The 22861-nt window shown below is 34.2% G+C and overlaps 1 protein-coding gene across 6 annotated transcripts in view; it reads left to right on the top strand.

The window, feature by feature from the left end:
* Positions 1-21046, top strand: part of LOC102686071 (RALY RNA binding protein like) — a 162035-nt gene extending 140989 nt beyond the window's left edge. For 4 of the 6 annotated variants that reach the window (XM_015354922.2, XM_069190939.1, XM_069190938.1 and 1 more), the window contains 4 exons: positions 602-765; positions 8360-8473; positions 9208-9377; positions 18443-21046. In XM_015354922.2, the coding sequence (XP_015210408.1) occupies positions 602-765; positions 8360-8473; positions 9208-9377; positions 18443-18487 (493 nt within the window). In that variant the 3' untranslated portion in view covers positions 18488-21046. Of the gene's footprint in view, positions 1-601; positions 766-8359; positions 8474-9207; positions 9378-11945; positions 12005-18442 lie in introns of all 6 variants that reach the window. The other 2 variants (XM_015354924.2, XM_015354923.2) reach the window with 2 other exon arrangements.
* The last annotated feature ends 1815 nt before the right edge of the window (positions 21047-22861 follow it).

Here is a 22861-nt window from a genome sequence, read left to right as displayed (position 1 = left end):
TTGAGATGTGGGACTGGTTTCATAAAAGGCTTGAGAACTTCCAGGTTGTTAGTTTTGTTGCTTGTGTTGCTTTATACTACTTCTTCCTCACAGTCGCTCACTTTCCCACCTGCTACACGCTTAATCACTACCAGGTTACCAAACCAGTCACTGCTACTGTTCTTCACCTGACTATGATTGCGGTAGAACGTTTCCCATGAGCTTTGGGGAGTTATCCACCAAACACAAAATAAGACAAAAGGGGTTTTAATAGCATTGATATGCTGAAGCTGTATGCTGTTAATATAGTAGTGTGATTCTGTTTGTTTTCTCCGTTACTGAACATCTATTGCACATGGCTTATTTGTTTACCCCTTCCTTCAAATACACTAAAGTGTTTGATATTTGTACTTATTTTAAATTACTGGTAGTTGTTTTCAGGATAGGATGCTTTCCATAATGAGTTCTACTATTACTGTGACTATATGGTTCTAAAACTTAAATCGAAGGAGTTCGTTTTTAAGTCATTTTCATGCAAAATGCTTTTTAGATAGCATTTTTAGATATTTGAATGGCATTTTCTCTTAAACTTACAGAACAAGATTTATTCCTTTCTCTCTAGGCTTTTTGATTACCATGGTCGGCTGGCCCAACCACCTCGGGCTGTGATCCCACTGAAGCGTTCCCGTGTTGCTATTTCATCCACTCGCCGGGGAAAGACCAGCTTCCCAGCCAAAGGATCATCCAGAGTCACTACCAGCAGCACCTTGTCCTCGGGACTCAAGTGTAAGACATATAAAAATTACTCTGCTCATCTCATTTCATTTTAAATGCCAGATCTGAAGAAACCGAAATAAAAATTATACAGCAGTTTCAAATATGAGAGTACAGGTACAGGGATTACATGAAAAAAGACAAATTGGCACCAGAAGATATTCAAGCTGTAAAATGGTGATTATGACGCCAATGCTTTATATTGTACCTGTAGAAAAGCACAAAATCTCAATGTTTTTGTGAACATTATTTTTCTCTCTCAAACACACATACAATGCAAAAAATAATAAAAACTACTCCACCTGAATCAACCTCCCTTAGCCACCCCCATCATTTAAATGTCTGTACTCTATAACTAAAAACTGTATTTTTGTATATTTTATCTGTATAAGATTTACCAGTAATTTTGCTTCCACCAATCTAATGGTAGTAATATCTGAAAACCATTCATTATTGTGGAGTCTCAAAGCTGGTAAGTGACTGGGCCAACTGATATTAAAACAAAATCTATTCTGAAATGTCCAAACAATTAAATTAATTGTTTTCTAGTATAGTTTAGTTTTCATTGTAGTGGCCTGGGAAAAAATGAGTTGCTGAGCTTGCATTAGAAATGCCAAGTTAGTTTCCGTTTCAGCAGTTTTCTTTAGACAAAAATTGTGTGTTTTGTGCAGCAAACACTGAGGAGTTATCTTTAATGTACGTCATCACTTTCATAGGTAGCTATAAATAAATCTATGTTCACTGAAGTTTGAAAATATTGAATTACTAAATAAGTATAGTGTATTCCTCATATAAATGAGCACATATTTTAAACTAAGGATACAAATGTCTGTGGGTCTACGATTAGCTTGCTGTAGTAAAATATTTACTAATGTCATTCACATAACAAAACATTTTTTTTAACTTGGCCACACTGCTACACACTAACATTAACATTAACACTACTGACTCTGACCGTAACTCAGACACCTATATCCTTGCTCTTTTGTCTTAATCCTAAACCTTATCTTACTTCTAGGACTTATCTTGGTACTATAGGTATGTTCATTTTATAAATATGCTAAATAAATACTACTTATTCTTAAGGAAACAATAAAAACACAACTACTTTATTGTAATCTCCAAAATTATTTTTATAAGGTAAATCTCAAGAAGTTGTTTTTTTTATATTTCATTTTAGTCCTGCAATGAGACTTTTGCTGCAGTCTCTAATGCAGCTTCTGTGAAAGTGTTATGTTTTGTTTTTAAGTATAGCCCCCAAATTCAAAGGGGAGTAATTCCTTCCTGTTGCATGTGTTGGAGACAATAAGGAAAGCCCACACAATATGTAGCTCTGAAGTGCATCTGACAAAACATATAATTTAGACTTAGTGCAGCTAACTACTGAAAGCTAGTGTTAACTGGAGATTTCATTGGCAGGAACATAAATATGTCTGGAAATGCAATAGTCAGTATCAGAAAGTTTCTGCTAGTATTTCCCATAAAGATGACTCAGTTCATTAATAAGGTGGTTGATGACAAAAACATTCACAGTAACTTGTAAGAGTATAACTGTTTATCGTGTAAGACGTCCTGTATGTTACTTTCACATCAGCATCATTTGTTTTTTTTCCACTGTTTAGACACAGTTCAGCCTACAACAGGGATGAATACAGAGTTGTGTTGCTTTGTATCCCATGTCTCACTATTGTAGGAAAAAAATGTGAAATCCTGCAGGTGCTCTCTCACTGCACTTTACAAGCACAGTGGTGATGGGTTTTCCTTACTGCTGTTGAACACCTGTTTTTAGAAACATGGCATTAAGTTCTGAGTTAGGGGGGAAGCATTGTTTTGAATTTGGAACATGATGGTGTGGTACCAATGATGACATTTGAGTTACCTTATTGTTTTCAGTGATAATTTCATGTAACATTATTATAACTTAATAATATTGACCACAAACCCCCTTTTCACTCTGATCACAGTTGTTTATACCTGTTCTTCAGACTCAGATGAAATCTCTAAGGTTCATATAGGCACAATCTTCTCAGTGGCTTGTGACAGACAAGCGTCCATATTTTACTCTGACTGTGGACTTTTTGCTTACATGCAACAGCTTATAAAACGCAAACCATAGCTCTCACACATGAATAGTGCAGTTACTGGACAACAAAAAAATGGAATGCCACAAGCAATGTTTCACAGAGATTAATGCATCCATTTTGTTTTCATTTTACGAAGACAAATAAAGGGTAAAAAGATGTAATCAAAGACTTGATGGAAAATATAAGGGTTTTAAGTCAATTTTGTGAATAATTATTTGATCAACATTTTTTCTTTAAAACTTTAAAAATAATACGGTAAATAAAAAGAACAATCTACAGTTTAGCTATTTTTTTCTATTTTTTTCTCTTTTCAAAAGAAAGAAATAAAAAAAATATGTTGTAGTCAAATACTTTTAAAATGTTGTTTGCCTTTTATCGTCAAACACAGTTAAGCTTTGAGATAAGACATTCTTTGTTATGAGCCAAATGCTGCAGCGAAAATGATGAATAATAAAGCCGGAAAGAGCAGTGAGGCAAGGCTTTTTTATGTTTGACGTCCCTGTGGAATTATTTTTCTTGTTTTGGTCTAAGCAAGGAGATTGATTCTGATCCTTTCACATAACTGAAGTCCATGTTGTGGACTTCTATTGACTCCATGAAATGAGATGAGGTTGAGCAGATGCATGTGTGTGAGCCTCCTATCTGTAAAACAATACAGAGAAAGCAGGAAGTTCCACAAGGGACTTACAGTTAACACTGAGTTAATGCTCTTCAATTAGACATGCAATTCAGATGGAAATATAAATGGCAAATTGCTCTTTTATAATAATAATAATAATAATAAACTTTATTTTATATAGCGCCTTTAAAGGTGGCTTCTCAAAGCGCTTTACAGGATGACAATAACAATAAATAAGAAGACTACAACAATAAATAAGAAAATTTCACAAGACAGGACACAATTATAATTACAACAATACAACAATAACAATAGAGGAGACCGTGGAAGATGGTATTAAGAAGAGCAGAGGGGTGAAGAATGGAACCAGTTAAGTAAAGGCTTTACTGAAGAAGAAAGTTTTGAGTCTGGATTTGAAGGAGTTTAGAGAAGGTGACTCTCTAATATCCTTGGGTAAAGAGTTCCAGAGCTTGGGGGCATAGCAGGAGAAGGCCCTGTCGCCCATACAATGTAGACGGGCTTGGGGGACAGTAAGGAGGGCAGAATTTGAAGAGCGGAGGTTGCGAGGTGGGGAGTAGGGCGATAAAAGTTCAGACAGGTATTGAGGTGCCAAGCCATGTAAAGCCTTGTAGGTGAGCATGAGGATTTTAAAGTCTACGCGGAATTTGACCGGAAGCCAGTGCAAGGACTCCAGGATAGGAGTAATGTGAACACTTGTACTAGACCTGGTCAGGATTCTGGCTGCTGAATTTTGGACATACTGCAGCTTGTTCAGAGTAGATTTAGATACACCAGGGAGCAGAGCATTGCAGTAGTCAATTCGAGAGAATACAAATATGTTGATCAGCTTTTCAGCCACAGTTAATGATAGCATAGGGCGTAGTCTTGCGATATTTCTAAGGTGAAAAAAAGATGTTTTGACAGTATGCTGTACATGTGGGTCGAATGTTAAGCCAGAATCGAATATAACCCCAAGGTTTTTCAATTTTGATTGAAGCTCAAGTACAGAGCCATCTACAGACAGGGTTACAGGACTGGCTTTACGAAGTTGATGGGGGGTACCAATAAGCATGACTTCAGTCTTGTCACAGTTAAGATGAAGGAAGTTTTGAGTCATCCAAATTTTTATGTCAGAGATGCAATTAGATAGGATAGAGACAGCCACGTCAGTGTCGGGTTTGGTATGGATGTATATTTGAGTATCGTCAGCGTAAAAATGAAAGCTGAGGCCATGTGATCTTAAAAGCTGACCAAGTGGGAACATGTAAATGCTGAAGAGCAAGGGGCCCAGTATTGAGCCCTGGGAAAATACTGGGAAAAACATTTTTGAATTTTAAGGTTACATTAGTAACAATGTATTCCTAAAATAAGGAACATAGCAAAAAGATTTGGTCTAGAGTCTATTTTTGGGAGAGCTTGTTATAATTCATTTTTTATCCTTTTTAGATATTCTTAACATTACAGGCTTGTATCACACAAGATGTGTTAATAATTCACTCTTTGCCCGAGTATATACAATTTTCTTAGTTTATGTAAGACAGGAAATAAATATGTAAATTATCTTTGAATTTAGTAAATGAATAACTTGATTTGAAACATACAATATGTACTCCTTTCAGTCACCATCAACAAGTGTGCAGCCAACCTCTTGTTCAGTCATTGTCTAAATCTTTAATAATGCTAGATTTCTCCTGGAATAAAACAAAAATGTTTCTGTATCCCTAATGATTAAACCACCTGGATTCAGATCTGGTGTATATCCAAGCAGGTCTTTTATCAGGGTACAAAATAAATGCGTTTTTGTACAATATTTGTATGGAATAATACATGGGCATATTTACACATTAATATGGAAGGCTATTCTCATTGTAAAGCTGTGCCTTGCTACTGTATTTCAAAGTAACAATGTTCCTGTGTGTGGAAAAATAAGAAAGAATGAAGGATAAAAAATAGGACATTTACAATGTTTAGTATGCCAGTAAATAGTGAATGTAAAACAAAGGGTTAGAAATCAAATGTAAAGTTTAGTAGCGCTAGATCACCAGCAGAGCTTTCACACTAGAGGGTGGAAAGTCTAATATGCGGCTGTTTCCCTGCCTATATAAACATACATATTTATATATTATCTAGGATGCAATCTATCCTGGTATCCTATAGGTGAAGAAAGATTTTAAAAATAAAGAAGTTCAAGCAAGGAAACACATTTATTTTTATTATGGAGATGCAAGCATGAAGGTATGTGGAATCTGTTCACATCAGTGTCTGGTTTTTTAGAAAATAAATTCCCTCTTATTGGCATTTAAAGAAAAGTACTGTAAATCTCAGTTAAGAGGTAGCTGAAGTGTTTTCCCGTTGACATAATTGGAAGTCCACTTTTTCCCACAGCACTGGACGAATGAATTAATTAGCCTTGTCTACATACTTAAATCATTTAGCACAGAGCAATATGTAATTCCTAGTATTGTTAAGAGAAATCAGGGTTGAAAATGTGGATTGGCAGATAGCTTGAGTGAATGGTTTCAAAGACGAGGCAAACAACAAAGTCGAAAGTGGGCACACATGAAAAGTGCTACTAGAAACGGGAACTGGGAAGAGCACTGTCTACCTGTTTTCTGAAAGTTGATCTCATATTTCAACAGTATTAATATAACCTGATCTCCAACCCATGGGATGAAAAACTGATCAAGCTGTTTAAGAGCCTCCTCAGCCATGAACAAAGTGCTTAGTGGGAGGTAATTCTAATAAATGTGTGTAGAAAGTAGAGAGAGGCAAATGTAGAATGCCCTTTAATAAAGCCTGTCTGATTGTGGTTTAATAATTTGGTCATATTTGGCCTCCAGCCAATAAATCTTAGCCTTTAGAGGGGCAAAGGAGCAAATTGTAAAGATGGGAGAATTAGGGATATAATAGCAGGATTGATTCTCAGTGGTAGTATTTCAAGCAATAGGAAAACTCATTGTGGTTAAAACAGTCAAGCGAAGTTCAGGATAAATACCACTATATTTATTTTTATTTATTTATTTATTTTTGCCTTCTTTAGTTCAGACAATATACAGTATATATATACTGTAGGTACGTAGAGTATAGTCAGTTTTTCAAGAAAAATGCTAGGTAAACTAGAGATATCAACTGTGAACTATATGATTTAGGATAAAATGTGAAATGTAGAGTGTTATCTGCACTGGATTAGACTGTGACCAGTATTGATCTAATGACAGGAATATCCTCAATGTGTTCATTGGTGCAGAGTCTCAAAGATAGTAAACTACTAGGTTGATTACCATTAAAGTTACAATTCTGCTTAGATGTACATTTAAGAAATTCAGCTTGATGTCTAACAGAATATTTCATTATTTTCTAAAAAGGTTGATTTCAAAGGCAGTAGCTTCAGAAAAAGTGAGATGTAGGACATGATTAAGTCTGTGCCTATTATAGAATTCCATGAGGTTAGCCTTGCCTTCAGCTTTAACAAGCAATTCCAACTCCTCCAGTAACTACATGAGCAGATTAGTCATCTAAGGAGAATCATGCTTTCAGTTTCTTCAGACAGGCAGTCTGCAAGGTGTGTCTTTTTAAAAAGGGGCTTACATAATATACATCTGTATTGTTTTGGTTACATTGTTCAAAGTGTTTTAGTACAAAAGATTTTAGGGAAATGTAATGTTTTTTTTTTGTAATTGTTGTTTTTTTCACCGTAAGTGCTTTTCACTAACCACATTTTACGTACCAATTATGACTAAAGGAGTTATAACAAAAATCATAATAGAAATTCGTTAGGAAGGTTAGATCCCAATCTCTCACACTTCCACTAGAATTTTTCTGCTGAGAGGTGGCTTCACCCTGTCCTCCGTGGTGCAAGATTTTGTGCTCCCAGTGTATCAGGTTGTAATTCAAATATTCAAAGCATCAGGGACGCATTGGATTTCTTCAAAGTGAAAACTAAGGGAAATTACGTCTCTTCTAACTCTAACTAACTTAGGCTGATTTCATGCTTTGACATTTTTTTTGGGGGGGGAGAATTATGAATGCTTGAATTGATCAATTCAATTATTCAGAATCCTCAAAGGCAGTTACAGAGGCAATAAATTGAACTTCTTCAGTAAACAACAATGCAATTGTAAAGATGGACTTTTAAAGCCGTTTCTTTACATAACTGGTTGTGGGAGTATGGAACAAGCTATCTTGCCATATCGTTGAAGTTGAAACCCTGGATTTTGTCAAAAAATAGCTGGATGAGATCCTCAAATCAAATAGCTACTGCCTATCAAATAGATTAGCATAGATTAGATACCCTATGTTTGTTTGTAATCTCAATGTTCTTATGTTAATTCACTCTATCATCAGTTCTGTTTTTCCCCATGTATTTCCATACACTAGTCAACATTGAAAGTTTCAAACTTCCAGTTCTAGAGTCTTTTTATAATTCCTTTTGCTGCTGCTTTGTTAGATGATGGGTTTTTAGATTTTTGTGATGTGGAATAATTTGTTGTTGAATAATATGAAGCAAACCTTGCAAAGGAGTTCAATTTTGAAAAAAAAAATCCTGTAGATACTGGCACATATGAAAATGTGAAGTCAAGAGACAGTGCTTTTTGCAGTAATGAATGCAAAACATGTTGCTTATTCATCCTAAAGAAATATAAAACAGCAGGATTCTTGGAATGGTTTTGTTTTTTAAAGGGAATTTGAAATTCCATGCAAGCTCTCAGCTGGATCCAACAGCTCCATGCATTAGTATGTATGCATACATTCTAAAAGAAATGAGTCTGAAACAGATATGAGCTAACATTATCTAAAATGAAGGAAAATATGCATGAAATTGAATTAATGGGTGTTTTACTCTTACTCCAGATAACCACCAAGTGTGCATGTTGCTTTAATGTAAATAAACTTGTGTTTGCAGTGAAAACTGATCAGTTGCAGACAATCAAAAGGGAACTGCTGCAGATTAAAATGAAGATTGACTCTTTGTTGAGCAGACTGGAGAAGATCGAGAAGCAGCAGAGATCAGAGACTGGTGCGTAGAACTCATCCTTAGAATTAGCCCACAAGCAGATAAGTTAAATTGCACTTAGTTGTCACTTTGACACATTTGAGATTTTTAAGAAGTGTCTAAATCTTATAATAGATTAATGTGATTGCAGAAATAGTTATTAAAGTTATCAAAGTTGTTTATTCAATAGTGATTCTAAAGCTAATAACTAAAAAACAAAATTTAACTCATGCAGAAGTAGATAAGTATTATAATAATATACTGTTTCTTCTAAAAATATGAATCTTTAAAGCTTCTATACCTTTAAAAAATACCTTTCAAATGCATTAACAAACAGTACCTGTAGTAATTTTGTCACTTAAATGGTCATAAATAATAAACCTTTCTGACACCATTCTTTGTTGCATATAATACATTACTTCATCTACCTAAACTACACCTTTAATCAATAGAAAAAAACAGAACGGAAGCCTTAAGAAAACGCTAGTGCAGGATTTCTTGCTAAAATAATGGTTTCCACAGAATTCCTTGCTTCATTTCCATTAGATTAGCATGGATATGATGAGATCTGATGCAACCACTTGTCCATATAAACATTGAAAAGCCTTTATTTTAAGGCCCAACCAGTGCTTCTTTGAAAGGCTAGCTTAACTTACATTTGATTAAATCCTTGTGTTCAGTTTGTGCTGACTTTTAGTGGCTATGTCCTGACTGATTTGCATAATCCTGCTTTTATATATTTCACTGCATCTTTGCAGAAGCTCAGAGGAAATATGAAGATAACTGCGAGTCTCTTCATGAGGGATCCATATCTGAGAATGCAGACAACTCGACTGAGGAGGCTGGGGAAGTAGCACTGGAAACAGAAGCAGGGGAGATGACTGACGGTGCTGAGGATGACTATGATGAGGAAGGCAGCAATGATCTGGTAAAATAGTTTATGTTCCAATGTGTTTATTTAGTTGATTATACCAGAAAATGTTGTATGTGTTTCATTGGAATAAAGCTTAATTTTAAAAGTGGATTAGAAAATGTGTGAAATTGTTGCACTGGGACAAAAACTGCAATCAGGAAAAACAATGATATTCCAAAAAGGAAGGAATAACAGAGTTGAGCAAGTACAAGAAGATACATTTTAAGGAGAGTTCTGGATCAGCTCACCATCCAGTTGTGATTCAGATCCATCAAACTGCTTTGTCAGGGTTGGCATTTTTTGACCAGGGTTAATGGAAGAATGTCTCATTATGTCACTTTATCTTGTGGCATTTTAGCTGGCTGCCCCTGGTTTAACTATTGTGTTTGGATCCTCTTTAGGATCCTTGGTGTCTTATGTTGTTTCCATTCCAGGAAAGACTGAGCAGGCTCCGTCTACTTTCAGGTCTTCCCGGTTCCTGTTCTCATCTCACAAACATTGCTTCTGTTTCACCACACTATCTGGGTCTCTTTAGTCTTCTCACACTATATTTAGGTGTGTGTCTCAGCAAGGCAATGGAGTACTCATTCTGACTCCCTCCATGGTCCCTAGTCCTCTTACTCACTTCATTGACTCTCTCCCCTCTTCACTGATCACTAGGCATATAGCTTTCTTACTTTGTGGTGCCCAGTTTCTCTTTACTATCTCACATGTTACTGTGTTACATATGTTTTCACTCTTTGCTCATTATCCACTAAACTAATCTACATTATTTAAGGTGTACTAATGATTCAATATGTGCAGTTTTGATGTCTTCTCTCTTGTCTTTGAGAAGATACCCTGCTGCCTTGCTAGGCAATGCACCATTTTTCCATGTGTTATAAAAAAATATAACTGCAAAACAAGGGGATTAAAAAAGAGCCTTTAGAAAATGCTCAACAGGTGACTAACTTTTAAGAGCTTGGGAAAAGCAGATGGTTATAACATTTATAAGTAGATGGGTGAATTTCCCTGATATTCTAAAAGTTTGGATGTGAAAGCCAACAGATATAAAGGTCTTTTCGGTTAATAATGTTGGGGTGTTTTACTTCTTAACAATTTATGAATATTCCTTGATGATGTGTGCTCTTAAGTCCTCATTTACCAACAGTTCCTACTGTATGTAATAAGACACATCTCAATGAAGGATAATGTGCATGCTGTTAAATTCCATATTCATCAAACATAATAAAATGCATTTTAAAGCATAATATACTCATTAACACACCTTAAATTAAGATGATGCTAGATCACTAGCATCTGCAAAAATATGGTAATGTACGCAAATTAAGTGCAAAGACAGCACTAATGGTAGAAATTATATGCACACAGTATTCAGTAAACCGTGCTAACCATAAGGTGGTGATGGGAAGCAGGTGTTATGAGCTGATAGATCCTTCTTAGATGATACTGTCTGTCAGTACAAATGTTTTTTGCTCATTGTCGGCTCATTTCATGCTAACAGGAAAGGGTATCATTATCAAAGAGGAAAAAGTGATGGACAGTAATACCCAGAAATTTGAGAGCATGAGAAAAATGTATATTTGTCAGATAAAAAAATACTAATAATGAGCACAGAGTTGTGGATATATGTTGTAAATCTTTCATTTTGCGTTTCCCTGCCTGTTTTTAACCTGTAAAGTCACTCCAGATTTATAATGCAGTAAAACAGGATTTTTGAGGCAAACTAAATTCACTGTTATTTTGCTAATGCCTTTTTGAGGACACAAATATTTGAATGATTTCTTCTTACTTTTCAGCACATATATTCTATGAACAAAATATTTCACATTACATTTCAGATTTTTTATTAAAATTGTAGTCATTTGTAGTCAAATTTTGCTGGCCAAATTTTCTTTTGCTGTTGTTTTTATTTTACAAATAGCATTTGCTTCTGAATGCTGTCTGCCATACTCTTCCCTCAAACTTCCTCAACTTTTGTTTTGTTCTTTGTAGCCAGTGGTCTATATTATGATGCACTTTATACTGTATGTCCAATATGCACTTATTAGAAGAGCTTTGCTAGTATCTACTGCTTACCTTAAAATTAGATCTGTTTTGCTCTGCTAACGAATTTTGTAGCACACATAATGATAATGGAGTGTTTCACTTAATGAATAACACATTAATTCAGTTTCAGTTTATAGGATGCATGTCTTTGGATGGTGTTATCCTGGTTAATATCTCTACTATTAAAATCCTTAAGTGAATGGGACCTTTAGATTCAAAATGGTAATGTGTATATTGAGGATGAGGGAAAGTTTCTTATATGTGTTCAATTTAAAAAAGAAAATCTAGTTGAGCACAAACAGTCTGAAATAGGCAACTTTTGTAATGATTATCGGTATTCTCCTTTATGTTGTATTAAAAGATGCTACTCAATTAATGTAAATGAGTGATTGAGTATTGTAAATATAATAAAGGGAGCAGGGTCCCATAATATAGTAAATAGTTTTTTGTACGTAACATTTTTGAAGATATGTATTGTTTCATATATTTTAATTAATAAATACATATAAAAATATTAATGTGTTTGTTATTCAGATAGACAGCCATGTATCAGACATAGAAGACAGCAGTAACTGAGAAAAAAAAACAAAATGGTAAGATTTTCTTTTTGTTTCTATTTATAAATATAATCTATTCTTTTTTCTTCTCCTCATTATATTATTATTATGCTCAAAAGAAAAAAAATAAATTGCATGTATAATTTATTAAATAGGTGAAACTACAGTTGTTTAAAATTTGTGTTCAACCCTTGAATGGCAAAATAATAATTTAATAATTGCTTACACCTATATAACACTTTTCTGGACACTCCACTCAAAGTGCTTTATAGTTAATGGGGACTCCCCATGTGCAGCAATTACCTGGCTGATGTGATTGCAGCCATAGTGTGCCAGTTTGATCAAACACCAGCTATCAGTGGGGAGGAGATCAGATTGATGAAGCCTAGGAGGTCATAACTGGTAAAGGCTAATGAGAAATTTGGCCTGGATGCTGGGGTAACACCCCTACTCTTCTTGATAAATGCCCTGGATTTTTAAAGACCACATAGAGTCATGACCTCGGTTTTACGTCTCATCTGTAGGACATAACCTTTTTACGGTATAGTGTCCCCAGCACTACACAGGACCCACACAGACCACAGGGTGAGAGCCCCCTACTGGCCCCACTAACTTCACTTCCAGCAGCAACCTTAGTTTTTCCCAGGAGGTCTTGATCCAGGTACTGACCAGGATCTCACCTGCTTAGCTTCAGTGGGTTACCAATTGTGAGTTGCAGGGTGATATGGCTGCTGGCCAAATATAATATTTAGTGTATATTGTGTTTTGGAAACCGTGTGTATTGGAAATGACATTTTTAAAACAATGTTAGATGGGAATAAACCTTTTACTTTTATTTTTCATTGTTTATTAAGTGTCTTCAGTCTTTATTTTTTCTTTTGTACACTATATTTCTGTTTATAAAGACTAATATGTGTTTATTAAAAACTGATTAATAGCCAGTATTTTTTTGAAGCTGTGTCTTATTAAATCAAACACAGGTATATAAATGTTGGAATCATCCCACTGGAGACAATTAATTACACTAAAAAGTTGACCATTTAATATAAAAATACAAATTTGGAGAACAGATCATCTGTAAGTAAATACAATATTTCTTATATATTTGAATAGCTAAGATTTTTTGGAAGACAAGATTCAAACGTACTGAGAAATATGAGACATCTTCAGCTAAACATGCAAAATATAATGAACCCGATATTCATTTCGATATTACGATAATGAGCTCATCAGTTGAATGGTCTTGGATTTTTTTCAGACAGAATGGCAACCAATAAAGACATTTTTCATGCATCCATTATCAGACAGCCTGTTATTCCTGATAGGGATCACAGCAACCAAGAGCTTATTCTGGAATTATCTGGGACAAGATGGGAGTACATCCTAGATAGGACTACCAAACTACTGTAAGCTATATACACAAGCAATCACATAAGAACAGTTTAGAGGCACGGATTAACCCAGCAAGTATATAGAGTAGGAGGAGGCAGCGAGTTACGGAAAGCAGAACACCTAGAGAAAGTATAGTAGAGTCCGGACTCAAGACCTGTAGGGTAGCAGGTCCACCCAACATGCCACCCATAAAGTACAAAAATGACCATATTGAAAGTGCATGCCAGTTATGTGTCATACTCATGTAGTTACGCAGTAACACAAAATTCTGACATTTAACTCTGTTTCATGACCTAGACGAAAAAATATATATATATCTTTTCTCTGCTGTCAAATTCAAATAAACATTCCACATTAAGTCGGTCAAATGCTCCATGTTGCCTTGGCTGACAATACAGAAGGAATTTTAAATATCATGTACACAATGAAATTGCAAGTAATAATGACATTGTTTCCTTCAAAGGATGAAATGTATAAGGAAATGTTTGAAGTTGGTAGAAACTAATAACAATACTGTGGTATCAGTATTGTCTTATGCGATTGTTTATATCTAGACTGAGTGTTATTGCATCAAGATTAGATTTAGAGGAGAGAGATGTATGCTTTTATTTTGTACATCACAAAAAGACACACAACTTGTCATCCTAAAGTATTTATTTTAGCTTTACTTTGTATTAGTTGCAAAAGACTTGCAAATAGTTGTTTTCAGCTTCATTTTTCAGATTTGGAGAAGTTTATCATGGTTCCTCAATTGCAATTAGCAAAAATTAAAAACTTTACCTAATAATGTATTAGTGGTAAAACAGATAAAGCAGTTTAGTTCCTGACATCATCTTCTCTCATTCAGCTTTAAGAACTGAACAGCTACAGAAATCATGCAGATCATAACAGGATTTGCAATGAGGAAACAGCAAAAGATAGTAGGCTTACAATTTAAGCTTTCAGGGAGATTGAGCCTCTTTACTTCTTAATAGAGGTGCTAGTGTAATATTTAAGTTTATTTTTAAATGTTGCAATAGTTTAAGTGTGATGTATCATATTCTTTAAATATACTTCCAGCTACTGTAAGTGAGTTCTATAAACATTGTCAGAAGGTATGAAGATATCATGTCCTGCGGTATGAACTGTTTCAGTTTATAAACAGCATTAATCTAATTGAACTGTCAAAAAATCTGAATTTCACAGCTGGAGAAGATGCATTTCCCTTCAAGGTAATGAACCATTCAGTTCACTGCCCATTTATTCTGACTACATTAACATTATTGATGTATTCCTCTGAATGAATGGGGTATTAACATATAAGAGATTGAATTCATCTACATTCAGGAACTATCCAAACTTTATTTATACCTAAACCTAATTTATACCTAATTTAAACTCTGTTTTTTTTACCAGTTTTATATTTAGTATTGTAACACTAATAATATTCCACATTGCCTTACATTTTTACTGTTATTGAAAAAAATCAAAATAAAAGTGTAAGGATTGCCATTAAACATAGATATACATTATTTTGTACTGTATAATCCATTTTTTGTCCAGTTTAATCCAGTTTGCCTCAGTAAAGCTCTTACTTTATTTCCAAGTATAATTTTCTTTAGGTTTTGTCAAATCAATCTTGGCCATGCAAATAAATAGTATCCTACTTCATATTCCACTAGGTTTCTATGAGATTGCTTTATAGCATCAAGTAAACTACAAACATGTATAAGTACATATTCAGTTAAGTCATACACAGGACCAAATAAAAATAATAGAACAGTCCTCCAAATGTATGATTTCAATGCATGAATATTAGAAAATATATACATCTGCACATGTAATATACTGTACAGTAACTTGCCACAGTGTATTGCAGTGCACATCTAGAAATAGCAAGGCACACACTGTATTATGTAAATCTCAATTTTCATTAGAAGAAAAAAGCTAATACTCAGCTCAGAATCAAAGCATTAAAACAATGAGAAAACATGTTTTGATAAAAATTGATATACAGTACATGTTACCAGTTAATATACTGTATGTTTCTATATTATAAAATATACAAGTAAGCAAAGATACAGTAAGTACTTGACACCAAAGAACCTATGCTAGTCATATTGGGATTGGTGTTGGAAATGTAAGTTGGCTAGCCAATACCATACTATCTGACATACAGTATATATCACTGATCATGGTAATGTAATTTGCTGGGTCTTAGAAATTCTACTTGACAAAAATGATGATGTAAGAGAAAGAACCAACAGCCTAAAAAAAAACTAAAAACACCTTTTGTAGCATATTTTATATTATGCCCCTATAATTTGAGGACAGAACAATAATAGCATTTTCCAAATACATTGCATTTCTAATAGCAGTAATGCTGCCTAAAATTGTATCACATAATTTATAATTTTTTATATTAATTATATGGGTTCTTATTGAAAGTCCCCATGTCAGGTTGAGGTTGCTAAGGGGTCCACTTATCAGAAGTCTGTCTGCTGTTAAAACAGACCTGGAGTATGGGATAGCCTACAAGACTAGTGGTAGTGGGCTAGGAACAGAGCACTGGAGTTGATTCTCTTTACCTGAACATCTTTCCTTGGAATGGGTGATACTGTTGGGCTGAGACGCGTGAGAGTTAAGGAAATTTAAGTAGCAGACTAAGTGGTGAATGGTTGATCTAGGTCGGCTGTACCAAAGCTGAAGAAGACACTGCAAAACAAGTTCCAAAAATGAACAAAGCATCCACTGACGCTCACCAGATACTTTTAAGCTCTGATGAGACCTGAAGTAAATTTAGGGGCAGGGGAGCTAGCATGTACATACTGTAAAAATATTTTTGTGTTTATTTTCATCTAAAATAAACACAACCAGGCTGATGCTTGTATCTTTGGGATGCTGGTTTAGAGACGTCCCTGGACTCAGGGACTTGCAGTCTTTGTAAATGATAGTTTAGTAGAGCCTTTAGCTTCTATGTTTTTGTCTACAATATTGTGTCATCTTAAATACTGTTTATACATGGAAACAAACATACTATGCTTAGTCAGTTTTTATTCTTGACTATTGGAGGCATTTTATCTGTTATTTTAAATTGGGGTTATTATTCATTTTCATTTATTTTATTTCATTTCTAATTTATTAGAATTCGTTTTAGTGTAGTCTATAATCAGTATTTCATATCACCACTCTTGATTTATTACACATATAATAAATATAATGTATGTATGGGGCAGCATCTCTCATATTTTGCATATATTACTGTATGATTTACACTGCAGAGTTTTTCAGTGCTTCTGTTTATCAACAGCAGAAAGCAGATCAACACCTGCTGTTTTCAGCTGCCATATGTAATCAGGGAAAAAAAACATTTATACCTTCAATCACTTTTTGGATGAATATTGAACACCATCACCAGATGTGCGCTGTGCTCTAAAGTACATTTACAGGGATTCTATGCACATTTCATATGGTCCACATAAGATTGTTTTTTGTGTGGTTATTATTGTATTTGTATCCTGTGTGCTCAGTGTTGGTATATTTTTGCAGTTAGAAAACAGAGGAAGGGAATATCCTTCATTCTCACCATCACAAGCCACAATGCTCTCAAATTGCTTTTGTCATTTATAGGGCTTGGTGACATTTCCAACACATTTGAATTAGGAGTCTGCGCTTTGATACTCTGCCCTTTTAATAAATGGTGTCCTTTGCCAAACACATAATTGGCATTCATTGTCACGCAATGTATTGGGAAACATTTTTGTTTTACAACATGTATAGGAGTTGCATTTTCAATGCAGCAGCACACTTAAACCAACAATCCACACACATTAGCAGCCAAACGTAAGGTAACTGTAAGATGGAATTCAACAGGTAATACCATTTATGTTGTATGAGCAGCATCACACTGAAACAATTCCTCTGTTAAAGGTTATAATTCTGATATTGTACCTACCACTTACAATATCATACTGGTGTATAGAAAATGGCCCCAACTATTGTTGGACTATGCCTGTTGTTGCTGTAATGGCCATGGACTCTGAGCAGAATTAAAGGGCCTTAAGCAGACTTAATTATTTACGTAAAGCTATGATGAAGTAATGATGGGGTCTAGACTGAGAAAAAACTGTTCTTTGTGCCCTCTGCTCCTGCCAGTTGCTGTTCCTGTTTCAGTGTTACATTCAGTTAAACCTGTTGTACATGCTTGCACTGGTAGACACTCTTGCTCTAAAGTGTATAGTTGGAGGTGGTCTCCCAACTCCCAGTTCTGCGAGACAAGAAGGGAGTCTGTTCTTTCTGTTATACTATGTTCTGCTTTCTGTCTGCAAGTACATAATCTAATGAAAAGCAAGTGTTCCACCACCCTAGTGTCATGAATGAGCACTTTTAACTGTTGCAGTACACAGACACAAGCCCAGGTTGCAGGTTTACCTGTCTACAACAAACCATGCCAATACCAGTACATTTGGCATGTTTGTCTTCTACTACTCCTTGTTCAATAAACAGAACAGTCCCATCATGCTTTTTCTATTGATCTGAGAGTTTTAGACTTATTTTGAACCATAATATTTAAAACAGATGGACTAAACACATTTTTTTACTTTGAAACAGTATTTTTTTTGCATTTCCTGAGAGTTAGAATTACCAAATACAACCTACTGATAGTTTGTACTTAAAATGTGATCTTGTTTTTATTGTACATAAACCTGGATGAATTAGAAATGTATTTTCTTAAATGGATTTAATTACCATGAATGTTGTATGTAGTAATTGTATTTATATGTGGATATATAATGACTGAAATTGTGACAAATCTTTTCTTAGACAATGGGGATTTAAATTATTCAGTACATAACTAAATAAATCAATTAATACTCCCCTTCTGCATTCACTGCTGTATTTCAAATAGAGTATGTCTGGAAATAATTAATACAAGATAATTAATCAGAGTACTAAAAAATATTGTGTAGTACTTCATTGAGGTATAGTTGGTTTTCTTAGTCTTATTTGTGACTTAAACACTTTTAATCATTGATATATTATTTTGCAGGAATTTTAACTCTGCACCCATCATGTCATTAATTTCATTTATCTGTATTTCAGGGATCAGAGGATGTAAGTCTGCTTTCAAAACACCACTGGTTGTGAAGAAAGTCACAACTGTCATTTGAGGAAACTGGTAGACCCATGGGCAAGCAAGGAATGTTGCTGGAGAGGAGCAATTCCTTAAAACAAGCAAACAAGAATGGTGGCACTTTCTTTCTTTTTGGACTTACAGTACATTTCCAGTCCCTGTCAAGCTATCAAGCATCTAGTCTACACTGTATGAATGTAAAAATTCATGTTCCTGATCTATGTACACTTCTAAATATCCTTGGACCAGATTCACAAAGAGTTTGCCAGTGTGCACACCAATTTGTCTTTTTTTATTTTTCAAAAATGAAAAAAAATATATATCTACAATACTCACAGAGCTGTTTAAAAACAGGTTCCAAGTTTTGTTTTTAATCCTTTATCTATTTAGATGAATCCACTGATAGCACATTTTCATTGATGTTGCTGACCTAGAGATTCATTTGTAGAGCAAGGCATTTACTAGGGCAAATTTAAGTGAAGTACTCGAAGGTACAACAGCATCATCCCATCAGCGACTATGTGAAAATACAAAACTTCATAAATAGGTCTGATTCTGTAATTTTTGTACGAAACTATGCATGTTTCATTAGAGATTTCAGATTTTTCTCTACTGCAGCTTACCTTAATCGCTAAAAGTTCAAAACGTTTTGTCAACAAAACATTTTCAATATGTTTGCTGATAGCAGATTAACACGTTTGATATTTGATAAAGTATTATTGTGTTTACATAGGCAAGCTCTGTTGTACCATCACACACATCACTATAGAATACTAGGTCAGTTTTTGTGTTCACCTGCCAGATCCTCAAATATTAATGCAGAATCTTTTTTTTTTTGACTTGTACAACACAAAGGCAATGTCATGACAGTCATACTCAGTCTGGCTAACCTCGTGTTCATTGGCTGGCTGCCTTCTTTGGTGTGGCACAATTCTACCTAGGTCTCTAAAGGTGAACTGTCCTTATGCCAAGGTATTTGGTCAGTATTTTGATGCCTGAGGACTGGAGTTTATACTGTAAGTTTCTATTTATTACCTGGTTCATCTCACTTTACACTTACCAAAGGTTTAGAGCAGGGGTGGCCAAATGTTCTAATTGTAGAATTCACATACACCAATTTATATGTCCAAGAGCCAGAATGCACATAAATAAAAAGGAAGAATTTTAATCACTCTTAAAATTATCCCCACAATTATTTTAGTTAATGTGTTTTTCTAAGTACATTATTGTTAATAATGACATTTTAATAAGTTGCTCTTATAACGTTAAAGAGTTAAATAAGAAAACCATTAAATACATTTTCTTTGAATTAGGACCTATTATTTAAATTGACTAAATACCATTTTCTGTGTTTATAAGCAGAACTGTTCCTTCTGTTAAATAGTTTTGAAATATTTTCTTGTAAATGACAGCTGTACTCTCCTTACTTGTACTAACCACTGTTGTAAAAATGAGAAATCACTCAGGCCATCTAAACTTTTATTTGAGACTTGTAGCGGGGCATTCATATGTGCTTGGGAAGTGCTAGACCAAACTACAATGTTATCATTGAGGAGATGCCACTGGCCATAGTGTGTCTGTAAAGATAGAATATGGCTTATTTGTCATTTTTCCTTTACTGGATTCAACACAACAATCACTTCTGTGATTGTCTTTGAAAAAAAGTTCAGGATAGTTAAGGATGTAAAAATTAAGGGATAAGGATACTTAGCCACACAATATGTGACACTAAAAGTCTAGTTGAAGTTTCTTTAAAGCCATAATTCATAACCAGAAGGTGGAGATACTGACACAAGGCAAACTCAAATCTTTGAAATTCTAAAATGTACAACTGAATAAAAAAGAACTCATCGATAGACTACCATGTAAGGTTAACCAAGTGCTCAGCTGCTTCACCACTACCAACCAAACATGCTGTATGGCTTTTCTTATGTTTGTATATAAATGTAAAGAACTGACAGAAAATAAAATAATCTCTATATAAATAGTGATACAAACTTTGATACTTTCACAGTAGGATCACTTATTATCTATACTTTCTATCTCTTTCCCTTTCCTCAAGATGCGACTCAGCAATTTACTGAGAGAAAACAATGAGCCAGCTGGGAGCTGCAATTTGGCCACCCTTGGTTTAAAGTTTGAATTTATACTGTTGATTTGGAAATGGATGACTTAAGCTGAATAAATTGATGGAAACAAAATAGATATAAAAAAAGGTTTTTAGTATTCTGTAACAAGCTACCAAACCATGTTTTAGAAGTTTGATTCAAGAAATGTCTCTTTGATCCTTGGACCAATACCAACCAGCCAAGCTAGATGGGCCTAAATTTGATTCTTATGATCCTTAAAGTAAAATAGTAAATTCTTCTAATTATTGGTTACAACTTCACTCTTCATAAAACCATGTTTCTCCTGGCAATACCTTCACTAGACATTTAACTGCCCCTTTACTTTTTAATGATCCATTTCAATGTTTTATCCCTGAACGATGATTCTGAAATATTAAAGTATTTTTGTGTGGTAGTACTTAATTCATGCTAAATAAAGTGTACTGTGGTTACTGCAAAGTTAAATGGGTTTCATTATTGTTTTTTGGATATTCCCTTAGTACTGTTACCTTAGTGAAGATAAATGGCTTATTGGTAATGAATGGATGGATATTTCCCCACAGCATTTTCACAGGTCACTCTTGCTAGATGGCCTATTTTTTATCAGATGTTCAGCATATAAAAATACCAACAGGAAATATCAAAGGGTTTACTAATAATGCTGCATGTACATAATAAATTATATGAACAGCTGCCTTTCAAAAATAAAAAAACGGTCTTAATAGATATTCTCTGTTTCTGTTTCAGTATTTCCTTAAATTTCCCTTTACTCATTTTATTTAGTATTGGAATCATAATGTGTCACAATAAGTTAGCATTTCTAGTTCTTTAAATTTCAGGTAAGATATATATTCCAATGATCATTTTCATTTAAAAATATTTATAATATTGTTTATTTTGCTAAATTAATAAAATAGTACTTAGAATCTTACATATTTAAATACTACAGTAGTTTAATGACTTATACTAGTTAATACTAGTTTATTTGACTGATTTGTTCAAATGACTTACTTGTATACCCATTTACAGTAAATAGAGTTGGACATTGTTTCTGAAGCACTCTGAGAGAACTACCCAACTCAAAAGTACAAGAGCAGTGCCCCTGGGACTAAACACTATTTTTCACCGATGCCAGCATTTTGTAAATTGCCAAACATTGAACAGCACAGATGGTTCTCCAATTTATTTAACAAAAGAAATTGTTTTCCCTGAATGAATGGATATTAAAATCAAAGCATACCAAATGGGTACTTTCTCTTCCAATTAATCTTATGTTTTAGTTTGACTAATAGTCCGTGTCATCTGCAATCTTTCTTTTAACACATTTCTTTGTGTTTTGTATTAGTGTCCTTTCATCTATGTTCACTGTGGTGTTTTGTGCTTCTTAGACATGAGGACTAGCGAATCCAGCAACAAGAACTATTTCTGAAAAGCCGTCTTTTCATCCATCAATTTTACACCATAATGCTTTACAACTAGCCCAAAGAGATGTAATGCACCACTCCCATGTATCCTTCCTGGCATAAAAATGTTGAGAAGTACTAATACCTGAATTTGTTTAAAAAAGTTAGCATGCAAAACTATAAACTCTTTAAGTCACAATTCATAGCATGGGTCATGCAAGAATCAAGGCATTAAAAGAAGACCACAGATGTGGTTTGTAAGCTTCTTTAATTAAGAGAATTCCACAGTGAACAGAGGTGTAAAACTTGTTTTGCAAACAACTTAGAAACTGGACAACAAGTGTTTTTTTTAATTAATCCCAGTCTTTACTTAATGAATCACAAGACAATTTAGAGAGGATAAATATTTAAAAGCTCACTGAAGGATTTGTAAAAGCCCATGGTTAAAAGGTGATGAAGAAATCATATGCTGTATAGAAATGTACAACTTTTTTGCCAGTCTATTTTTTATGATGAGCATGTTTATTGTTAAACTGTATTTTTTATTTATATTTGTTGCAGCTGTTGTATGGCATTTATTTTCATTGTGTAGGAAAACAAAATAAATGTATGTACCTGCCTTTTTATGTTTAGTTGTTTTGAGTGCTTTCTAGAAAGAAAGGCATTTAAGGAATTCAAAGATACATATAAAATGTTAGAAAACCACTGAAGATTTCATACATTTTACTGAAGAATCCAAACAAAACATTGAGAAAAAAATGTACATCAACATGTACAGTATTTATGTAAACATCTGCATTTTTACACTTTTGGCTTAAATCTTAATGGAACCTCGTATTAGTCACAGAATTCCCATTACATGGAAAAAAACAACATA

The sequence above is a fragment of the Lepisosteus oculatus genome, chromosome 6 (assembly GCF_040954835.1).
Source record: "Lepisosteus oculatus isolate fLepOcu1 chromosome 6, fLepOcu1.hap2, whole genome shotgun sequence".
In the NCBI taxonomy this organism is placed as follows: Eukaryota; Metazoa; Chordata; class Actinopteri; order Semionotiformes; family Lepisosteidae; genus Lepisosteus; species Lepisosteus oculatus.
The sequence above is the reverse complement of the archived record's forward strand: the minus strand, read 5'-3'. Positions and strand labels throughout refer to the sequence as shown.